The 20,967-nt window shown below is 45.2% G+C and overlaps 1 protein-coding gene across 1 annotated transcript in view; it reads left to right on the top strand.

The window, feature by feature from the left end:
* Positions 1 to 15,487, top strand: part of LOC109878476 (vacuolar protein sorting-associated protein 8 homolog) — a 93,244-nt gene extending 77,757 nt beyond the window's left edge. The window contains 4 exon segments of the mRNA XM_031813331.1: positions 2,555 to 2,635; positions 9,797 to 9,966; positions 11,067 to 11,238; positions 15,443 to 15,487. Of these exon segments, the coding sequence (XP_031669191.1) occupies positions 2,555 to 2,635; positions 9,797 to 9,966; positions 11,067 to 11,238; positions 15,443 to 15,487 (468 nt within the window).
* Positions 15,488 to 20,967: the final 5,480 nt, after the last annotated feature.

Genomic DNA, 20,967 nt, shown 5'->3' with positions numbered 1-20,967 from the left:
TTCATTATGTTCAGTGTGTGTTAGTCATGCTGTGTGTGTGTGCTGGTGGGAGGTTAAAGTGGTCATGTGGTGTGTCCCTTGGTGGGCAGCAGTATCTCTCAGAGACTAACAACAACACAATCCCTACTCAATGATTCTCTCTCTCTCTCAGGACCCTGTGTATGGTAAAGGTCTCTGTCTCTGTCTTTCTGTCTCTCTCTCTCAATTCAATGTGCTTTATTGGCATGACGTAACAATGTACATGTTGCCAAAACTTACTTTGGAGATTTACAATATGAAGATAATAAGAGTCAACATTGTCAACGGGACAACAGAAACAACAATAACCAAGGGTCAAAACAACCAGACATTGAACAGTAACAATAACCAAGGGTCAAAACAACCAGACATTGAACAGTAGCAATAACCAAGGGTCAAAACAACCAGACATTGAACAGTAACAATAACCAAGGGTCAAAACAACCAGACATTGAACAGCAACAACAATAACCAAGGGTCAAAACAACCAGACATTGAACAGCAACAATAACCAAGGGTCAAAACAACCAGACATTGAACAGTAACAATAACCAAGGGTCAAAACAACCAGACATTGAACAGCAACAACAATAACCAAGGGTCAAAACAACCAGACATTGAACAGAAACAATAACCAAGGGTCAAAACAACCAGACATTGAACAGAAACAATAACCAAGGGTCAAAACAACCAGACATTGAACAGTAACAATAACCAAGGGTCAAAACAACCAGACATTGAACAGTAACAATAACCAAGGGTCAAAACAACCAGACATTGAACAGCAACAACAATAACCAAGGGTCAAAACAACCAGACATTGAACAGCAACAATAACCAAGGGTCAAAACAACCAGACATTGAACAGTAACGATAAGTATACAGTAGAGGACATGTGCAGGTTGATTGGTCTGTCAGACACTGTCCCTCATCTTATAGCAGGCAGCAATGTAGTGTGCTGCCAACCCACAGCTCTCTGCGTCCTCCTCCAACAGGACGGGTGGCCTACTCTCATCAGAGAGGTCTTTGAAACCTTGAATGAGGGTTTCAAATTTGGGGAAATGACACTAATTGTTTTACATTTTGTCAGGAAATGCAGCTCCGTCTCAGGTTCTGCTGTTGTGCAGTGGTTGCACAGCCTTTCCTCTACAGGGAGCCAGGTTCTGCTGTGGTTGCACAGCCTTTCCTCTACAGGGAGCCAGGTTCTGCTGTGGTGCAGTGGTTGCACAGCCTTTCCTCTACAGGGAGCCAGGTTCTGCTGTGGTGCGGTGGTTGCACAGCCTTTCCTCTACAGGGAGCCAGGTTTTCCTGTGTCTACCCTTCTCAATGGCAAGGCTGTGCTCACTGAGCCTGTACTTTGTCAAGGTTTTTCTAAGGTTTTGATCAGTGACCATGGTCAAATAGTTAGCCACGATGTACTGTCTATTTAGGGCCAGATAGCACTGCATTGTGCTTTGTGTTTGTGTTTCCCAATAAGTAATGTAGTTTTGTTTTGACTGTGTTGTAATTTGGTTTATCCTGATTGATTGGATGTTCTGGTCCTGAGGCTTCAGTGTGTTAGTAGAACAGGTTTGTGAACTCAGGACCCGCTGGATGAGGGGACTGAGGCTTCAGTGTGTTAGTAGAACAGGTGTGGGAACTCAGGACCAGCTGGATGAGGGGACTGAGGCTTCAGTGTGTTAGTAGAACAGGTGTGTGAACTCAGGACCAGCTGGATGAGGGGACTGAGGTTTCAGTGTGTTAGTAGAACAGGTGTGTGAACTCAGGGCCAGCTGGATGAGGGGACTGAGGCTTCAGTTAGTTAGTAGAACAGGTGTGTGAACTCAGGACCAGCTGGATGAGGGGACTGAGGCTTCAGTGTGTTAGTAGAACAGGTGTGTGAACTCAGGACCAGCTGGATGAGGGGACTCTTTTCTTTGCTCAGCTCTTGGCATTGCAGGGCTTGGTAGTGATATGAGAGGGGGTCACTGTATTTTAGATGTTAACAAAACTTAAATGCTCTTTTTTGAGTGTTTATTATTAGTGGATATTGGCCTAATTCTGCCCTGCATGCATTGTATGTAGTTTTCCTCTGGACATGTAGGAGAATCTTACAGAACTCTGCATGCAGGGTTTCACTGTGTTTATCCCATTTGATCTCTCTCTCTCTCTGTGTCTCTCTCTCTGTCTCTCTCTGTCTCTCTCTCTGTATCTGTGTGTCTCTCTCTCTGTGTCTCTCTCTCTGTGTCTCTCTCTCTGTGTCTCTCTCTCTCTCTCTCTCTCTCTCTCTCTCTCTCTCTGTGTCTCTCTCTCTCTCTCTGTGTCTCTCTCTCTGTGTCTCTCTCTCTGTGTCTCTTTCTCTCTGTCTCTCTCTGTCTCTTTCTCTGTCTCTCTCTCTGCCTCTCTCTGTCTCTTTCTCTCTGTCTCTCTCACTGCCTCTTTCTCTGTCTCTCTCTCTGTCTCTCTCTCTCTCTCTCTCTCTCTCTCTCTCTGTGTCTCTCTCTCTCTCTGTGTCTCTCTCTCTCTCTGTCTCTCTCTCTGTCTCTCTCTCTCTCAGGACCCTGTGTATGGTAAAGGAAAGTTGGCTGAGATACAAGGCCTTATTCTGGGTATGCTGGAGACCTTCAACTATGAACAGGTAACTGTGTGTGTGTCTGTTGTTAACTTATAGAAGGGTGCGTGTGTGTGTGTCGTTAACTTACAGAAGGGTGTGTGTGTGTGAGAGAGACGACTGAAGCTGAACCCTAGTGGGGCTTGGTGTTAATTGCAAAGTGTGTTTCCAGACGCCTCTCTACTCACACTCAGTGTTGATTAGTCTGTATCCTGCTCAGACAAGGTGTCCGTGTGTGTGTGTGTCTTTGTGTGTGCGTCAGACTCTCTGTTGATAGTCTGTATCCTGCTCAGACAAGGTGTCCGTGTGTGTGTGTGTATCTTTGTGTGTGCGTCAGACTCTCTGTTGATAGTGTGTGTCCTGCCCAGATGGAGCTGGATTAATTAACACTCGGCTAAGGCTCCAGATTCATCAGCCCCTCTCTCCCATGTCAGATTATTTAGTGTAGTGTGTGTGTGTGTAGGTAGTGTGTGTGTAGGTAGTGTGTGTGTGTAGGTAGTGTGTGTGTAGGTAGTGTGTGTGTGTGTGTGTGTGTGGGGGGGGGTAGTGTGTGTGTGTGTAGGTAGTGTGTGTGTAGGTAGTGTGTGTGTAGGTAGTGTGTGTGTAGGTAGTGTGTGTGTGTAGGTAGTGTGTGTGTGTGTGTGTGTGGGTAGTGTGTGTGTGTGTAGGTAGTGTGTGTGTGTGTGTGTGTGTAGGTAGTGTGTGTGTGTGTGTGTGTGTGTGTGTGTGTGGGGGGGGGGTAGTGTGTGTGTGTGTAGGTAGTGTGTGTGTAGGTAGTGTGTGTGTAGGTAGTGTGTGTGTAGGTAGTGTGTGTGTAGGTAGTGTGTGTGTAGGTAGTGTGTGTGTGTGTGGGTAGTGTGTGTGTGTGTGTGGGTAGTGTGTGTGTGTGTAGGTAGTGTGTGTGTGTGTGTGTGTGTGTGTGTGTGTGTGTGTGTGTGTGTAGGTAGGGTTTGTGTTTGTGTGTGTGTGTGTGTGTGTAAGAAGTGTGTGTAGGTAGGGTTTGTGTGTGTGTGTGTGTGTGTGTGTGTGTGTGTGTGTGTGTGTGTGTGTGTGTGTGTGTGTGTGTGTGTGTGTGTGTGTGTGTGTGTGTGTGTGTGTGTGTGTGTGTGTGTGTGTGTGTGTGTGTGTGTGTGTGTGTGTGTGTGTGTGTGCAGGTAGGGTCTGTGTGTGTGTGTGTGTGTGTATGTGTGCAGGTAGGGTTTGTGTGTGTAGGTAGTGTGTGTAGGTTGTGTGTGTGTGTGTGTGTCTACTCCGGTGCAGTGCAGTCTCTCCTGGAGCCAAGCCAGGGTTGTTGTAGCTCAGTCTTAACACACGTCTACACTACCGTTCAACAGTTTGGTGTCATTTAGAAATGTCCTTGTTTTTGAAAGAAAATCACATTTTTTTGTCCATTAAAATAACATAAATTGATCAGAATTACAGTGTAGACATTGTTAATGTTGTAAATGATTATTGTAGATGGAAACGGCTGATTGTTTTATTAGCTAATCCAAGTTTATCATTTTAAAACGCAAATAGATCATTAGAAAACCCCTTTGCAATTATGTTAGCACAGATGAAATCAGTTGTCCTGATTAAAGATCAATAAAACTGTCCTTCTTTAGACTAGTTGAGTATCTGGAGCATCTGCATTTGTGGGTTCGATTACAGGTTCAAACTGTCAGAGTAGCAGAGAAAAAGCCATATCTCAGACTGGCCAATAAAAAGAAAAGATTAAGATGGACAAAATAACAGACACTGGACAGAGAAACTCTGCCTAGAATGGACCAAATATGTGCTTTTCTGTCAAAAACACATTTCTGAGTGACCCCAAACTTTTGAATAGTAGTGTAAAAATGCACACACCAAGAGTGTGTACGGTTGTCATCAAGGCAAAGGGTGGCAACTTTGAATAATCTCAAATATAAAATATATTTAGATTTGTTTCACACTTTGTTGGTTACTACATGATTCCATATGTGTTATTTAATAGTTTTGATGTCTTCAATATTACTCTACAATGTAGAAAGAAAGAAAAACCCTTGAATGAGTCGGTGTGTCCTTACTTTTGACTGGAACTGTACAGATGTACGGTTGTTCAGATACACACACACACACACACACACACACACACACACACACACACACACACACACACACACACACACACACACAGAGTGTCTGCCAGAGAGCTGATGAAACGGTGTGAAACAAGTAGCACACACACACACACACACACACACACACACACACGTTTCTCTCCAGCTCACTCAGGCAGAACTGGTTGAATTCGCAGAGGGATGAAATGCCTCTGAGGCTGAAGCTACTTTCCCCCATATCTCTCCTCTGCTTGAGTCCTTTATGGCACCCTATTCCCTTTATAGTGCACTAGTGAAATGTAGTTCACTACAGTACATGGGGACAAGCCTTATAGGATGTAGACCTCTCTTCTCTGTCTCTCTCTCCCACCTCTCCTCCTTCTTTCCCTCTCTCCTCTCCCTCCCCTCTTCTCTCTTTTCCTCTTTCCCTCCTCTCTCTCTCCTCTCCCTCCCCTCTTCTCTCTTTTCCTCTTTCCCTCCTCTCTCTCTCCTCTCCCTCCCCTCTTCCCTCTTTCCCTCCTCTCCTCTCCCTCCCCTCTTCTCTCTTTCCCTCCTCTCTCTCTCCTCTCCCTCCCCTCTTCCCTCTTTTCCTCTTTCCCTCCTCTCTCTCTCCGCTCCCTCATCTCTCTCTACTCTCCCTCATCGCTCTCCTCTCCTCGCTCCCTTCTCTTTCTCTCCTTCCTCTCTCTCTACTCTCTCTCCTCTCCTTTCTCCCTCTCCTCCCTCCTCATTCTTTTCCTGTCCTCTCTCCTCTTTCCTCTCCTCCCTATTTTTCTATTTTTCTCTCTCCTCCCTCCTCCCTCCCTTCCTTTCCTCCAGTCTTCTCTGACATGAAATGACAGGACAGTCCATAGGAGGATAAGTGAATAGCTCTCAGCTTCCCAAATGGCAGTGAAATAGAGCTGTGTGAAGTTGAGTGGTACTGTGTCCATGCCAGGCCTCCTCTCTCCCTCCCTGAGGCCTCCACTACTATTTAACATGCTGAGAGAGTAGAGGATGACTGGTGGGTTGTATAGTACTATTTAACATGAGAGACTAGAGAGGATGACTGGTGGGTTGTACAGTACTATTTAACATGAGAGACTAGAGAGGATGACTGGTGGGTTGTACAGTACTATTTAACATGCTGAGAGAGTAGAGAGGATGACTGGTGGGTTGTACAGTACTATTTAACATGCTGAGAGACTAGAGAGGATGACTGGTGGGTTGTACAGTACTATTTAACATGCTGAGAGTAGAGAGGTTGACTGGTGGGTTGTATAGTACTATTTAACATGCTGAGAGACTAGAGAGGATGACTGGTGGGTTGTACAGTACTATTTAACATGCTGAGAGACTAGAGAGGATGACTGGTGGGTTGTACAGTACTATTTAACATGCTGAGAGACTAGAGAGGATGACTGGTGGGTTGTACAGTACTATTTAACATGCTGAGAGACTAGAGAGGATGACTGGTGGGTTGTACAGTACTATTTAACATGAGAGAGTAGAGGATGACTGGTGGGTTGTACAGTACTATTTAACATGAGAGACTAGAGAGGATGACTGGTGGGTTGTACAGTACTATTTAACATGAGAGAGTAGAGGATGACTGGTGGGTTGTATAGTACTATTTAACATGAGAGAGTAGAGGATGACTGGTGGGTTGTATAGTACTATTTAACATGCTGAGAGAGTAGAGAGGATGACTGGTGGGTTGTATAGTACTATTTAACATGAGAGAGTAGAGAGGATGACTGGTGGGTTGTACAGTACTATTTAACATGAGAGACTAGAAGGGATGACTGGTGGGTTGTACAGTACTATTTAACATGAGAGACTAGAGAGGATGACTGGTGGGTTGTACAGTACTATTTAACATGCTGAGAGACTAGAGAGGATGACTGGTGGGTTGTACAGTACTATTTAACATGAGAGACTAGAGAGGATGACTGGTGGGTTGTACAGTACTATTTAACATGAGAGACTAGAGAGGATGACTGGTGGGTTGTACAGTACTATTTAACATGAGAGACTAGAGAGGATGACTGGTGGGTTGTACAGTACTATTTAACATGAGAGAGTAGAGAGGATGACAGGTGGGTTGTACAGTACTATTTAACATGAGAGACTAGAGAGGATGACTGGTGGGTTGTACAGTACTATTTAACATGAGAGACTAGAGAGGATGACTGGTGGGTTGTACAGTACTATTTAACATGAGAGAGTAGAGAGGTTGACTGGTGGGTTGTTCAGTACTATTTAACATGAGAGAGTAGAGAGGATGACTGGTGGGTTGTACAGTACTATTTAACATGAGAGAGTAGAGAGGTTGACTGGTGGGTTGTATAGTACTATTTAACATGAGAGACTAGAGAGGATGACTGGTGGGTTGTACAGTACTATTTAACATGAGAGACTAGAGAGGATGACTGGTGGGTTGTACAGTACTATTTAACATGAGAGACTAGAGAGGATGACTGGTGGGTTGTACAGTACTATTTAACATGCTGAGAGAGTAGAGAGGATGACTGGTGGGTTGTACAGTACTATTTAACATGAGAGACTAGAGAGGATGACTGGTGGGTTGTATAGTACTATTTAACATGCTGAGAGAGTAGAGAGGATGACTGGTGGGTTGTACAGTACTATTTAACATGAGAGACTAGAGAGGATGACTGGTGGGTTGTACAGTACTATTTAACATGAGAGAGTAGAGAGGATGACTGGTGGGTTGTACAGTACTATTTAACATGAGAGACTAGAGAGGATGACTGGTGGGTTGTACAGTACTATTTAACATGAGAGACTAGAGAGGATGACTGGTGGGTTGTACAGTACTATTTAACATGAGAGACTAGAGAGGATGACTGGTGGGTTGTACAGTACTATTTAACATGAGAGACTAGAGAGGATGACTGGTGGGTTGTACAGTACTATTTAACATGAGAGAGTAGAGACTAGAGAGGATGACTGGTGGGTTGTTCAGTACTATTTAACATGAGAGAGTAGAGAGGATGACTGGTGGGTTGTACAGTACTATTTAACATGAGAGAGTAGAGAGGATGACTGGTGGGTTGTACAGTACTATTTAACATGAGAGACTAGAGAGGATGACTGGTGGGTTGTACAGTACTATTTAACATGCTGAGAGACTAGAGAGGATGACTGGTGGGTTGTACAGTACTATTTAACATGCTGAGAGACTAGAGAGGATGACTGGTGGGTTGTATAGTACTATTTAACATGAGAGACTAGAGAGGATGACTGGTGGGTTGTACAGTACTATTTAACATGAGAGAGTAGAGAGGATGACTGGTGGGTTGTACAGTACTATTTAACATGAGAGACTAGAGAGGATGACTGGTGGGTTGTACAGTACTATTTAACATGAGAGACTAGAGAGGATGACAGGTGGGTTGTACAGTACTATTTAACATGAGAGACTAGAGAGGATGACAGGTGGGTTGTACAGTACTATTTAACATGAGAGACTAGAGAGGATGACAGGTGGGTTGTACAGTACTATTTAACATGAGAGAGTAGAGAGGATGACTGGTGGGTTGTACAGTACTATTTAACATGAGAGACTAGAGAGGATGACTGGTGGGTTGTACAGTACTATTTAACATGCTGAGAGACTAGAGAGGATGACTGGTGGGTTGTACAGTACTATTTAACATGCTGAGAGACTAGAGAGGATGACTGGTGGGTTGTACAGTACTATTTAACATGCTGAGAGACTAGAGAGGATGACAGGTGGGTTGTACAGTACTATTTAACATGAGAGACTAGAGAGGATGACTGGTGGGTTGTATAGTACTATTTAACATGAGAGAGTAGAGAGGATGACAGGTGGGTTGTACAGTACTATTTAACATGAGAGACTAGAGAGGATGACTGGTGGGTTGTACAGTACTATTTAACATGAGAGACTAGAGAGGATGACTGGTGGGTTGTACAGTACTATTTAACATGAGAGACTAGAGAGGATGACTGGTGGGTTGTACAGTACTATTTAACATTTTATTTATTTATTTATTTACCTTTATTTAACCAGGTAGGCAAGTTGAGAACACCTTTATTTAACCAGGTAGGCTAGTTGAGAACACCTTTATTTAACCAGGTAGGCAAGTTGAGAACAAGTTCTCATTTACAATTGCGACCTGGCCAAGATAAAGCAAAGCAGTTCGACAGATAAAACGACACAGAGTTACACATGGAGTAAAAACAAACATACAGTCAATAATGCAGTATAAACAAGTCTATAAGGCAAAAAAGGCCATGATGGCAAAGTAAATACAATATAGCAAGTAAAATACTGGAATGGTAGTTTAGCAATGGAAGAATGAGCAAAGTAGAAATAAAAAATAATGGGGTGCAAAGGAGCAAAATAAATAAATAAATTAAAATTAAATACAGTTGGGAAAGAGGTAGTTGTTTGGGCTAAATTATAGGTGGGCTATGTACAGGTGCAGTAATCTGTGAGCTGCTCTGACAGTTGGTGCTTAAAGCTAGTGAGGGAGATAAGTGTTTCCAGTTTCAGAGATTTTTGTAGTTCGTTCCAGTCATTGGCAGCATAGAACTGGAAGGAGAGGCGGCCAAAGAAAGAATTGGTTTTGGGGGTGACTAGAGAGATATACCTGCTGGAGCGTGTGCTACAGGTGGGAGATGCTATGGTGACCAGCGAGCTGAGATAAGGGGGGACTTTACCTAGCAGGGTCTTGTAGATGACATGGAGCCAGAGACTAGAGAGGATGACTGGTGGGTTGTACAGTACTATTTAACATGAGAGAGTAGAGACTAGAGAGGATGACTGGTGGGTTGTACAGTACTATTTAACATGAGAGAGTAGAGACTAGAGAGGATGACTGGTGGGTTGTACAGTACTATTTAACATGAGAGAGTAGAGACTAGAGAGGATGACTGGTGGGTTGTACAGTACTATTTAACATGAGAGAGTAGAGACTAGAGAGGATGACTGGTGGGTTGTACAGTACAGTGAATGTTTGATTCTGTGAGAAATAATTTCCAGGAGAATCCAGCTGGTCTCTTTCAAACATTTATCCAGAGCACAAACTGATCTGGGACCAGGATACAATAAATCAAATAATTATCTCCCCTCCCCCAGACTTTACTGGAGACGACCACCAGTCTGTTGAACCATGACCTCCACTGGTCCCTGTCTCACCTGCGAGCGGCGGTCAGCAGGGGGCTCCACCCCCGTCAGGACCACTGTAACATCTGCCTGCAGCAGTACAGGAGAAGTCAGGACAGCCCAGATGACATCATCATATTCAGGTCATCACCACAACACTCACATCCACATGTGTTCTCTACCACCACTGTCATGACATCATCATATTCAGGTCATCACCACAACACTCACATCCACGTGTGTTCTCTACCACCACTGTCATGACATCATCATATTCAGGTCATCACCACAACACTCACATCCACGTGTGTTCTCTACCACCACTGTCATGACATCATCATATTCAGGTCATCACCACAACACTCACATCCACGTGTGTTCTCTACCACCACTGTCATGACATCATCATATTCAGGTCATCACCACAACACTCACATCCACGTGTGTTCTCTACCACCACTGTCATGACATCATCATATTCAGGTCATCACCACAACACTCACATCCACGTGTGTTCTCTACCACCACTGTCATGACATCATCATATTCAGGTCATCACCACAACACTCACATCCACGTGTGTTCTCTACCACCACTGTCATGACATCCTCATATTCAGGTCATCACCACAACACTCACATCCACGTGTGTTCTCTACCACCACTGTCATGACATCCTCATATTCAGGTCATCACCACAACACTCACATCCACGTGTGTTCTCTACCACCACTGTCATGACATCCTCATATTCAGGTCATCACCACAACACTCACATCCACATGTGTTCTCTACCACCACTGTCATGACATCCTCATATTCAGGTCATCACCACAACACTCACATCCACATGTGTTCTCTACCACCACTGTCATGACATCATCATATTCAGGTCATCACCACAACACTCACAGTACTGTGTTCTGATAGAGGAGGAATGGTGTCAGATCTGTTTACAGTACAATGTTCTGATAGAGGATGAATGGTGTCAGATCTGTTTACAGTACAATGTTCTGATAGAGGAGGAATGGTGTCAGATCTGTTTACAGTACAATGTTCTGATAGAGGAGGAATGGTGTCAGATCTGTTTACAGTACTATGTTCTGAACCTGTCACCTCACTGAACATTTCCCAGGCTGGTGCTGTAGTGGAGGAGACATCACAGGTAATGCTGTTAACACCTTTTGTGTGTGTGTGTGTGTGTGTGTGTGTGTGTGTGTGTGTGTGTGTGTGTGTGTGTGTAGCTGCGGCCACCTGTACCACTGCCAGTGTCTGCAGAGGAAGGGGAGTGGCCACGCGGAGCCCAGGTTGCTGCAGGTCTGGAGCTGCTACAAGTGTATCTCCTCACAGAGAGGGAGGGGCGGGGACAGGGTCACCACGGAGACCGGGAGGGGGCGAAGCACCTCCCTCGCACAGGTCAGTCAGTGACATCACACAGAATATGACCTCAGACCTGTTAATGGGGTTGGTTGGTTGTGTGTTATTTTATAGTAGCTGCTCGTGAGAGGGGAGAGACAGGCTATGTGCACACTGCCCACAAAATGAGGTGGAAACTGAGCTGCACTTCCTGACCTCCTGCCTACACACATACTAGACACATATTTCCCTCAGATTACACAGACCCACAAAGAATTCGAAAACAAACCCAATTTTGGTAAACTCAGAAGTTTACATACACTCAATTAGTATCTGGTAGCATTGCTTTAACTTGGTATGGCTGCAATCCCGATATCGGGATAAGTGTCATCAATAACCGCTGAATAGCATAGCGCTACATACAATAAATATTACTACAAATATTTATATTCATGAAATCACAAGTGCAATATAGGAAAACACAGCTTATCCCTTTGTTAATCCACCTGTCATGTCAGATTTTGAAATTATGCTTTACAGCGAAAGCAATCCAAGCGTTTGTGTAAGGTTATCGATCGCATGACAAAACATTAAGTACACTTAGCATTAGGTAGCTCGGTCACGAAAATCAGAAAAGCATTCAAATTAATCGTTTACCTTTGATGACCTTCGGATGTTTTCACTCACGAGACTCCCAGTTACACAACAAATGTTCCTTATGTTCCATAAAGATTATTTTTAGATCCAAAATACCTCGGTTTGTTTGTTGAGTTATGTTCAGAAATCCACAGGAAAGAGCAGTCACGACAACGCAGACGAAAATTCCAAATAGTTTCCATAATGTCCACAGAAACATGTCAAATGTTTTTTATAATCACTCCTCAGGTTGTTTTTAAAATATATAATTGATAATATATCAACCACACATGTCTTTCACAGTAGGAGAGGGGAAAACAATGGCTGTCCAAATTCTGTTGCGCGAGCAAAAGTTATGTGACCACTTGACGCCATGTTATCGTTCTGGCTCATTTTTCAAAATAAAAGCCTGAAACTATGTCAAAGACTGTTGACACCTTGAGAAAGCGATAGGAAAAGGAATCGGGTTCATATCCCTGTAAATCCAGCAAAGGGAGGCTATGGAACATGGAGATTTTTAAAAAAGAAGCCACTTCCTGTTTTGATTTTCCTCAGGGTTTCGCCTGCAATATCAGTTCTGTTATACTCACAGACAATATTTTGACAGTTTTGGAAACTTTAGAGTGTTTTCTATCCAATACTAATAATAATATGCATATATTAGCAACTGAGACTGAGGAGCTGACCGTTTACAATGGGCACCTTTTCATCCAAGCTACTCAATACTGCCCCTGCAGCCATAAAAAATATATTTTTTAAAACTTGGGTCAAACGCTTCAGGTAGCCTTCCACAAGCTTCCCACAATAAGTTGGTTGAATGTTGGCCCTTCCTCCTGACAGAGCTGGTGTAACTGAGTCAGGTTTGTAGGCCTCCTTTTTGTAGGACCACGCTTTTTTAGTTCTGCCAACAAATTTTCTAGCAGATTGAGGTCAGGGCTTTGTGATGGCCACTCCAATACTTTGACTTTGTTGTCCTTAAGCCATTTTGCCACAACTTTGGGAGTATGCTTGTGGGGTCAATGTCAATTTGGAAGACCCATTTGCGACCAAGCTTTAACTTCCTAACTGATGTCTTGAGATGTTGCTTCAATATATCCACATCATTTTTCTCCCTCATGATGCCATCCATGTTGTGAAGGGCACCAGTCCCTCCTGCAGCAAAGCACCCCCACAACATGATGCTGCCACCCCCGTGCTTCACGGTTGGGATGGTGTTCTTCAGCTTGCAAGCCTCCCCCTTTCCTCCAAACATAACGATGGTCATTATGGCCAAACAGTTATATTGTTGTTTCATCAGACCAGAGGACATTTCTCCAAAAAGTACGATCTTTGTCCCCATGTGAAGTTGCAAACCGTAGTTGGCATTTTTATGGCGGTTTTGGAGCAGTGGCTTCTTCCTTGCTGAGCGGCCTTTCAGGTTATGTCGATATAGGACTCGTTTTACTGTAGATATAGATACTTTTGTACCTGTTTCCTCCAGCATCTTCACAACGTCCTTTGCTGTTGTTCTGGGATTGATTTGCACTTTTTGCAACAAAGTATGTTCATCTCTAGATGACAGAACGCATCTTCTTCCTGAGTAGCATGACGGCTGCGTGGTCCCATGGTGTTTATACTTGCGTACTATTGTTTGTACAGATGAACGTGGTACCTTTAGGCATTTGGAAATTGCTCCCAAGGATGAACCAGACTTGTGGAGGTCCACAATTTTTTCCCGATGTCTTGGCTGATATCTATTGATTTTCCCATGATGTCAAGCAAAGAGGCACTGAGTTTGAAGGTAGGCCTTGAAATACATCCACAGGTACTCCTCCAATTGACTCAAATGTTGTCAATTAGCCTATCAGAAGCTTCTAAAGACATGACATCGTTTTCTGGAATTTTCCAAGCTATTTAAAGGCACAGTCAACTTAGTGTATGTAAACTTCTGACCCACTGGAATTGTGATACAGTGAATTACAAGTGAAATAATCTGTCTGTAAACAATTGTTGGAAAAATTACTTGTGTCATACACAAAGTAGATGTCCTAAATGACTTGCCAGAACTATAGATTGTTAACAAGACATTTGTGGAGTGGTTGAAAAACGAGTTTTAATGACTCCAACCTAAGTGTATGTAAACGAGTTTTAATGACTCCAACCTGAGTGTATGTAAACTTCTGACTTCAACTGTAACCTTTAGAGAAGCAACACACAGCCAGACAACTGTCCTGCTAGATAACCTTTAGAGAAGCGACACACAACTAGACAACTGTCCTGCTAGATAACCTTTAGAGAAGTGACACACAACTGTCCTGCTAGATAACCTTTAGAGAAGCAACACACAACTAGACAACTGTCCTGCTAGATAACCTTTAGAGAAGCGACCCAAACTAGACAACTGTCCTGCTAGATAACCTTTAGAGAAGCAACACACAACTAGACAACTGTCCTGCTAGATAACCTTTAGAGAAGCGACACACAACTGTCCTGCTAGATAACCTTTAGAGAAGCAACACACAACTAGACAACTGTCCTGCTAGATAACCTTTAGAGAAGCAACACACAACTAGACAACTGTCCTGCTAGATAACCTTTAGAGAAGCGACACACAACTGTCCTGCTAGATAACCTTTAGAGAAGCAACACACAACTAGACAACTGTCCTGCTAGATAACCTTTAGAGAAGCGACACACAACCAGACAACTGTCCTGCTAGATAACCTTTAGAGAAGCGACACACAACCAGACAACTGTCCTGCTAGATAACCTTTAGAGAAGCGACACACAACTAGACAACTGTCCTGCTAGATAACCTTTAGAGAAGCAACACACAACCAGACAACTGTCCTGCTAGATAACCTTTAGAGAAGCGACACACAACTAGACAACTGTCCTGCTAGATAACCTTTAGAGAAGCAACACACAACTAGACAACTGTCCTGCTAGATAACCTTTAGAGAAGCGACACACAACCAGACAACTGTCCTGCTAGATAACCATTAGAGAAGCGACACACAACCAGACAACTGTCCTGCTAGATAACCTTTAGAGAAGCGACACACAACCAGACAACTGTCCTGCTAGATAACCTTTAGAGAAGCAACACACAACTAGACAACTGTCCTGCTAGATAACCTTTAGAGAAGGCGACAACACACCAGACAACTGTCCTGCTAGATAACTTTAGAGAAGCGACACACAACCAGACAACTGTCCTGCTAGATAACCTTTAGAGAAGCAACACAACACTAGACAACTGTCCTGCTAGATAACCTTTAGAGAAGCGACAAGCCAACTAGACAAACTGTCCTGCTAGATAACCTTTAGAGAAGCGACACACAACTAGACAACTGTCCTGCTAGATAACCTTTAGAGAAGCGACACACAAACTAGACAACTGTCCGTCTGCTAGATAACCTTTAGAGAAGCGACACACAACTAGACAACTGTCCTGCTAGATACCTTTAGAGAACGACACACAACTAGACAACTGTCCTGCTAGATAACCTTTAGAGAAGCAACACACAACTAGACCACTGTCCTGCTAGATAACCTTAGAGAAGCGACACACAGAGCTCTCTTCCTCTCTCCATCTGTCTGTCACTTCATTCTGTTTTCTGATGGTCACCCTCTCTTGTTGTTTTAGACCAACGTGATGTCCAGGGAGCTAGGGGAAGATGGAAAAAGGTAAGGACTGTTGTGGGTAACCTCTCATAGGTAGCATCCAGCCAGCCCATCTGTCTGTCTTACACTCTCTATCTCTCTCTCTGTCTGTTTTCTCCGTCTATTTAAATTCAATTTATTTATTGTCATGGAAACATGTTTACATTGCCTGTAGCAAGTGAAGTAGATAATAACAAAAGTGAATATAAACAATACAAAAATAGCTTTGTTCTTTCTCTCTCTCCTTCTCTCTCTCCTCTCTCCTCTCCTCTCTCCTCTCTCCTCTCTCCTCTCTCCTCTCCTCTCTCCTCTCTCCTCTCTCTTCTCTCCTTACTCTCTCTCCTCTCTCCTCTCTCCTCTCTCCTTACTCTCTCTCTCCTCTCCCTTACTCTCTCCGTCCTTCTCTCTCCTCTCTCCTCCTCTCTCCTCTCCTCCTGCATCTCCTCTCTCCTCGCAGCCTCTCTCCTCTCCCCTCTCTCCTCCTCCTCTCTCCTTACTCTCGCTCCTCTCTCCTCTCTCCTCTCATTCCTTAACTCTCTCTCCTCTCCTCCTTACGCTCTCTCCTTACTCTCTCCTTCTCTCTCTCCTCTCTCCCTCTCCTCCTCTCTCCTTTCTCTCTCTCCTCTCTCCTTTCTCTCTCTTCCTCTCTCCTTACTCTCTCCTCCGCTCTCCTTCGCTCTCTCCTCTCTCCTCTCTCCTCTCTCCTTACTCTCTCGTCCTCTCTCCCTCTCTCCGCTCATCTCTCTCCTTTCCTCTCCTCGCTCTCAGTCCTCTCTCCTTCTTTCTCTCTCTCTCCGCTCTTCCTCTCCTCTCTCCTCTCTCCTTCTCTCTCTCGCCGCATCTCCGTTCTCCTTACTCCCTCTCTTCCCTTCCCTCCTGCTTACTCGCTCCTCTCTCCTCTCTCCTTTCTCCTTTCTCTCTCTCCTCTCTCCTTTCTCCTTTCTCTCTCTCCTCTCTCCTCCTCCTCTCTCCTTTCTCTTCTCGTCTCCTCTCTCTCTCCTCTCCTCCTTCTCCTTACTCTCTCTCCTCTCTCTTTCTCTCCTCTTCCTCTCTCCCTCTTCCTCTCTCCTCTCCTCTCCCTGTCTCTCTCCTCCTCCTCTCTCCTTACTCTCTCCTTCTCTTCTTCTCTTCTCCTCTCTCCTTACTCTCTTACTCTCTCACTCTCCTCTCCTCTCTCCTTCTCCTCTCTCCTCTCCGCCTCTCTCATCGTTTCTCTCGCCTTCTCCTCTCTTCCTTTCTCTCTCTCTCTCTTCCTCTCTCCTTTCTCTCCTCTCCTTACTCTCTCCTTTCTCTCTCTTCTCTCTCCTTTCTTCGCTCCTTTCTCTCTCTTCCCTCCTGCTTACTCTCTCCTTTCTCTCTCTCCTCTCTCCTTACTCTCTCCTTTCTCTCTCTTCCCCTCTGCTTACTCTCTCTCCTCCTTTCTCTCTCTCCCTTCTCCTTACTCTCCTCCTTTCTTCTCTCTCTTCCCCATCCTGCTTACTCTCTCTCCTCTCCCTCCTCTCTCTCTCTCCTTCTCTCTCTCCTCTCTTCCTCTCTCCTTTCTCTCTCTCCCCTCCTGCTTACTCTCTCCTTTCTCTCTCTTTCCTTCCCCTCCCCTGCTTACTCTCTCCTTTCTCTCTCTTCCCCTCCTGCTTACTCTCTCCTCTCTCCTTCTCTCTCTCCTCTCTTCCTCTCTCCTTACTCTCTCCTTCTCTCTTCCCCTCCTCCTGCTTACTCTCTCCTTTCTCTCTCTCCTCTCTCCTTACTCTCTCCTTTCTCTCTCTCTTCCCCTCCTGCTTACTCTCTCCTTCTCCTCTCTCTCCTCTCTCTACTCTCTCCTTTCTCTCTCTTCCCCTCCTGCTTACTCTCTCCTTTCTCTCCTCTCATACTCTATTTCTGTCTTTCACCTACTTAGTCTATATCAACAGCCCTTCCCCCCAGGAGAATATAAAGAACAGTGATTAGTTTTGTTGGTGTTTTCTCCAGCTAGATATGTGTCTGACTGTAGCAGACCATTCTGCCATCTGAATGGCGTGTAATTGGTTTATTCAAATTAGTTGTCTAGTAAATAAATATCCAAACACTGAGTGGCTGAGTTTAATGAAGGTTCTGGAAACACTCTCTCACTCTCTGAGCGACTGAGTTTAATGAAGGTTCTGGAAACACTCAATCACTTGTCTCTCTCTCTCCCTCTTTCTCTCCCTCTCTCTCTCCCTCTTTCTCTCCCTTTCTTTCCCTTTCTCTCTCCCTCTCTCTCTTTCTCTCCTCTTTCTCTCTCTCCTCTCTCCTCCCTCTTTCTCTCCCTTTCTCTCTCCCCTCTTCTCTCCCTCTTTCTTTCTCTCCCCTTTCTCTCTCTCTCCCTTTTTCTTTCTCTCCCTCTTTCTCTCTCTCTCTCTCCCTCTTTCTCTCCCTCTCTCTCTCCCTCTTTCTCTCCCTCTCTCTCTCTTCTTTCTCTCCCTCTCTCTCCCTCTTTCTCTCCCGCTCTCTCCCTCTTTCTCTCTCCCTCTCTCTCTTTCTCTCCCTCTTTCTCTCCNTTCTCTCTTCCCCTCCTGCTTACTCTCTCTCCTCTCTCCTCTCTCCTCTCTCCTTTCTTCTCTCTCTCTCCTCTTCTCTCCTTCCTCTGCTGCCTCTCTCCTTCTCTGCTCTTCCCTCCTGCTTACGTTCGCTCCTTTCTCTCCCTTCCCGCTGCCTGCTTACTCTTCCTTTCTCTCTCTTCCCCTCACTGCTTACTCTCTCCTCTCTCCTTTCTCCTCTCCTCCTCTCGTCCTTACTCTCTCCTTTCTCTCTCTTCCCCTCCTCCTGTTACTCTCTCCTTCTGCTCTCTCCTCTCTCCTTACTACTCCGCTCCTTTCGTCTCTCTTCCTCACGCCCTGCTGACTCTCTCCTTTCTCTCTCTTCCTTCTCTCCTTACCTATCTCCTTTCTCTCTCTTCCCCTCCTGCTTACTCTCTCTCCTTTCTCTCTCTCATACTCTATTTCTGTCTTTCACCTACTTAGTCTATATCAACAGCCCTTCCCCCCCAGGAGAATATAAAGAACAGTGATTAGTTTTGTTGGTGTTTTCTCCAGCTAGATATGTGTCTGACTGTAGCAGACCATTCTGCCATCTGAATGGCGTGTAATTGGTATTTCAAATTAGTTGTCTAGTAAATAAATATCCAAACACTGAGTGGCTGAGTTTAATGAAGGTTCTGGAAACACTCTCTCACTCTCTGAGCGACTGAGTTTAATGAAGGTTCTGGAAACACTCAATCACTTGTCTCTCTCTCTCCCTCTTTCTCTCCCTCTCTCTCTCCCTCTTTCTCTCCCTTTCTTTCCCTTTCTCTCTCCCTCTCTCTCTTTCTCTCCCTCTTTCTCTCCCTCTCTCTCTCCCTCTTTCTCTCCCTTTCTCTCTCCCTCTTTCTCTCCCTCTTTCTTCTCCCTCTTTCTCTCTCTCTCCCCCTTTCTTTCTCTCCTTTTCATCTCTCTCTCTCTCCTCTTTCTCTACCTCTCTCTCTCCTATTTCTCTCCTCTCCTCTCTTTCTTCTCTCCCTTCTCTCCTATTTCTATCCCGCTCTCTCCTCATTTTTTTCTTTCTCTCCCCTCTATCATTTGCTCATTCTCTCCTCTTTCTCTCCCTCTCTCTTCCCTCTTTCTCCTCCCTTTTATTCTCATCTTTCTCTCACTCCTTTCTTTCTATACCTCTTTCTCGCTCTTCCCTCCTTCTTTCTTCTCCTCTTTCTTCTATTCTCCCCTCTTCTCTCATCTCTCTCCTCTTCTTCTTCTCTCTCTCTCTCTCCTCTTTTCTCTCCCTCTCTCTCTCCTCTTTCTCTCCCCTCTCTCTCTCTTCTTCTCTCCCTTTCTCTCACTACTTTCTTTCTCTCCCTCTTTCTTCTCTCTCTCCCTTTTTCTTTCCTCCTCTTTCTTCCCTCTCTCTCTCCCTCTTTCTCTCCCTCTCCTCTCCTCTTCTCTCCCTCTCTCTCTCCCTCTTTCTCTCCCTCTCTCTCTTCTTTCTCTCCTCTCTCTCCCCTCCTTTTCTCTCCCGCTCTCTCCCTCTTTCTTCTCCCTCTCTTCTCTTTCTCTCCTCTCTTTCTCTCCCTCTCTCTCTCCCTCTTCTCTCCCTCTTCTCTCTCCCTTTCTCTCCCTCTCTTCTCTCCTCTTTCTCTCTCTCTCCTTTCTTCTCCCTCTTCTCTCTCTCTCTCCCTCTTCTCTCCCTCTCTCTCTCCCTCTTTCTCTCCCTCTCTCTCTCTTCTTTCTCTCCCTCTCTCTCCCTCTTTCTCTCCCGCTCTCTCCCTCTTTCTCTCTCCCTCTCTCTCTTTCTCTCCCTCTTTCTCTCCCTCTCTCTCTCCCCCTTTCTCTCCCTTTCTCTCTCCCTCTTTCTCTCCCTCTTTCTTTCTCTCCCTCTTTCTCTCTCTCTCCCTCTTTCTTTCTCTCCCTCTTTCTCTCTCTCTCTCTCCCTCTTTCTCTCTCTCTCTCTCCTCTTCCTCTCCCTCCTCCTTCTCCCTCTTTCTCTCGCCTCTCCTCTTCTTCTTCTCTCCCTCTCTCTCCCTCTTTCCTCTCCCCGCCTTTTTTCTCTCCCTCTCTCTCCCGCTCTCTACCCTCTTTCTCTCCCTCTTCTCTCCCTCTTTCTTTCTCTCCCTCTTTCTTTTCTCTCCCTCTTTCTTTCTCTCCCTCTTTCTCTCCTCTTTCTCTCCCTCTTTCTCTCCCTCGTCTTGCTCTCCTATGCCTCCTCTCTCACTTGAATTCTCTCACTGTTATCTGTTAGTTATTTTCTCTTCTGTTATCCAGACTGTGGTGGCCTTGTGAAGATGCCTGTAGCTGGATGTTATTGCCTCTGCCTGTGTCCCAAATCAACCATGTTCCCTACGTAGTGCACTACAAACCTTACTGCACTCTATAGGTCATCTGGAGTACCATTTAGGATGCAGGCCTGTCTGTGGTGCCGGGTGTTACTATGGAACGTCCAGCAGGCTGTCTGTGTGGCGCCGGGCTGTTACTATGACGTCCAGCAGGCTGTCTGTGGCGCCGGATTGTTACTATGACGTCCAGCAGGCTGTCTGTGGCGCCGGTTTGTTACTATGACGTCCAGCAGGCTGTCTGTGGCGCCGGGTTGTTACTATGACATCCAGCAGGCTGTCTGTGGCGCCGGGTTGTTACTATGACGTCCAGCAGGCTGTCTGTGGCGCCGGGTTGTTACTATGACGTCCAGCAGGCTGTCTGTGGCGCCGGGTTGTTACTATGACGTCCAGCAGGCTGTCTGTGGCGCCGGGTTGTTACTATGACATCCAGCAGCCTGTCTGTGGTGTCTGGTTGTTACTATGACGGTGACGTCCAGCAGGCTGTCTGTCATAACCTGTTAATCCACCATGACTCATTTTAATCAAGCTACCACCACAGCAAGACCCTAACCTCACACACACCATACTCACACCATACACACACACACACCATACACACACACACACCATACACACACACACACACCATACACACACACACCATACACACACACACCATACACACACACACCATACACACACACACACCATAC

This window comes from Oncorhynchus kisutch, unplaced genomic scaffold (assembly GCF_002021735.2).
Source record: "Oncorhynchus kisutch isolate 150728-3 unplaced genomic scaffold, Okis_V2 Okis05a-Okis16b_hom, whole genome shotgun sequence".
Taxonomy (NCBI): Eukaryota; Metazoa; Chordata; class Actinopteri; order Salmoniformes; family Salmonidae; genus Oncorhynchus; species Oncorhynchus kisutch.
This window is presented reverse-complemented; position numbering and strand designations above follow the sequence as displayed.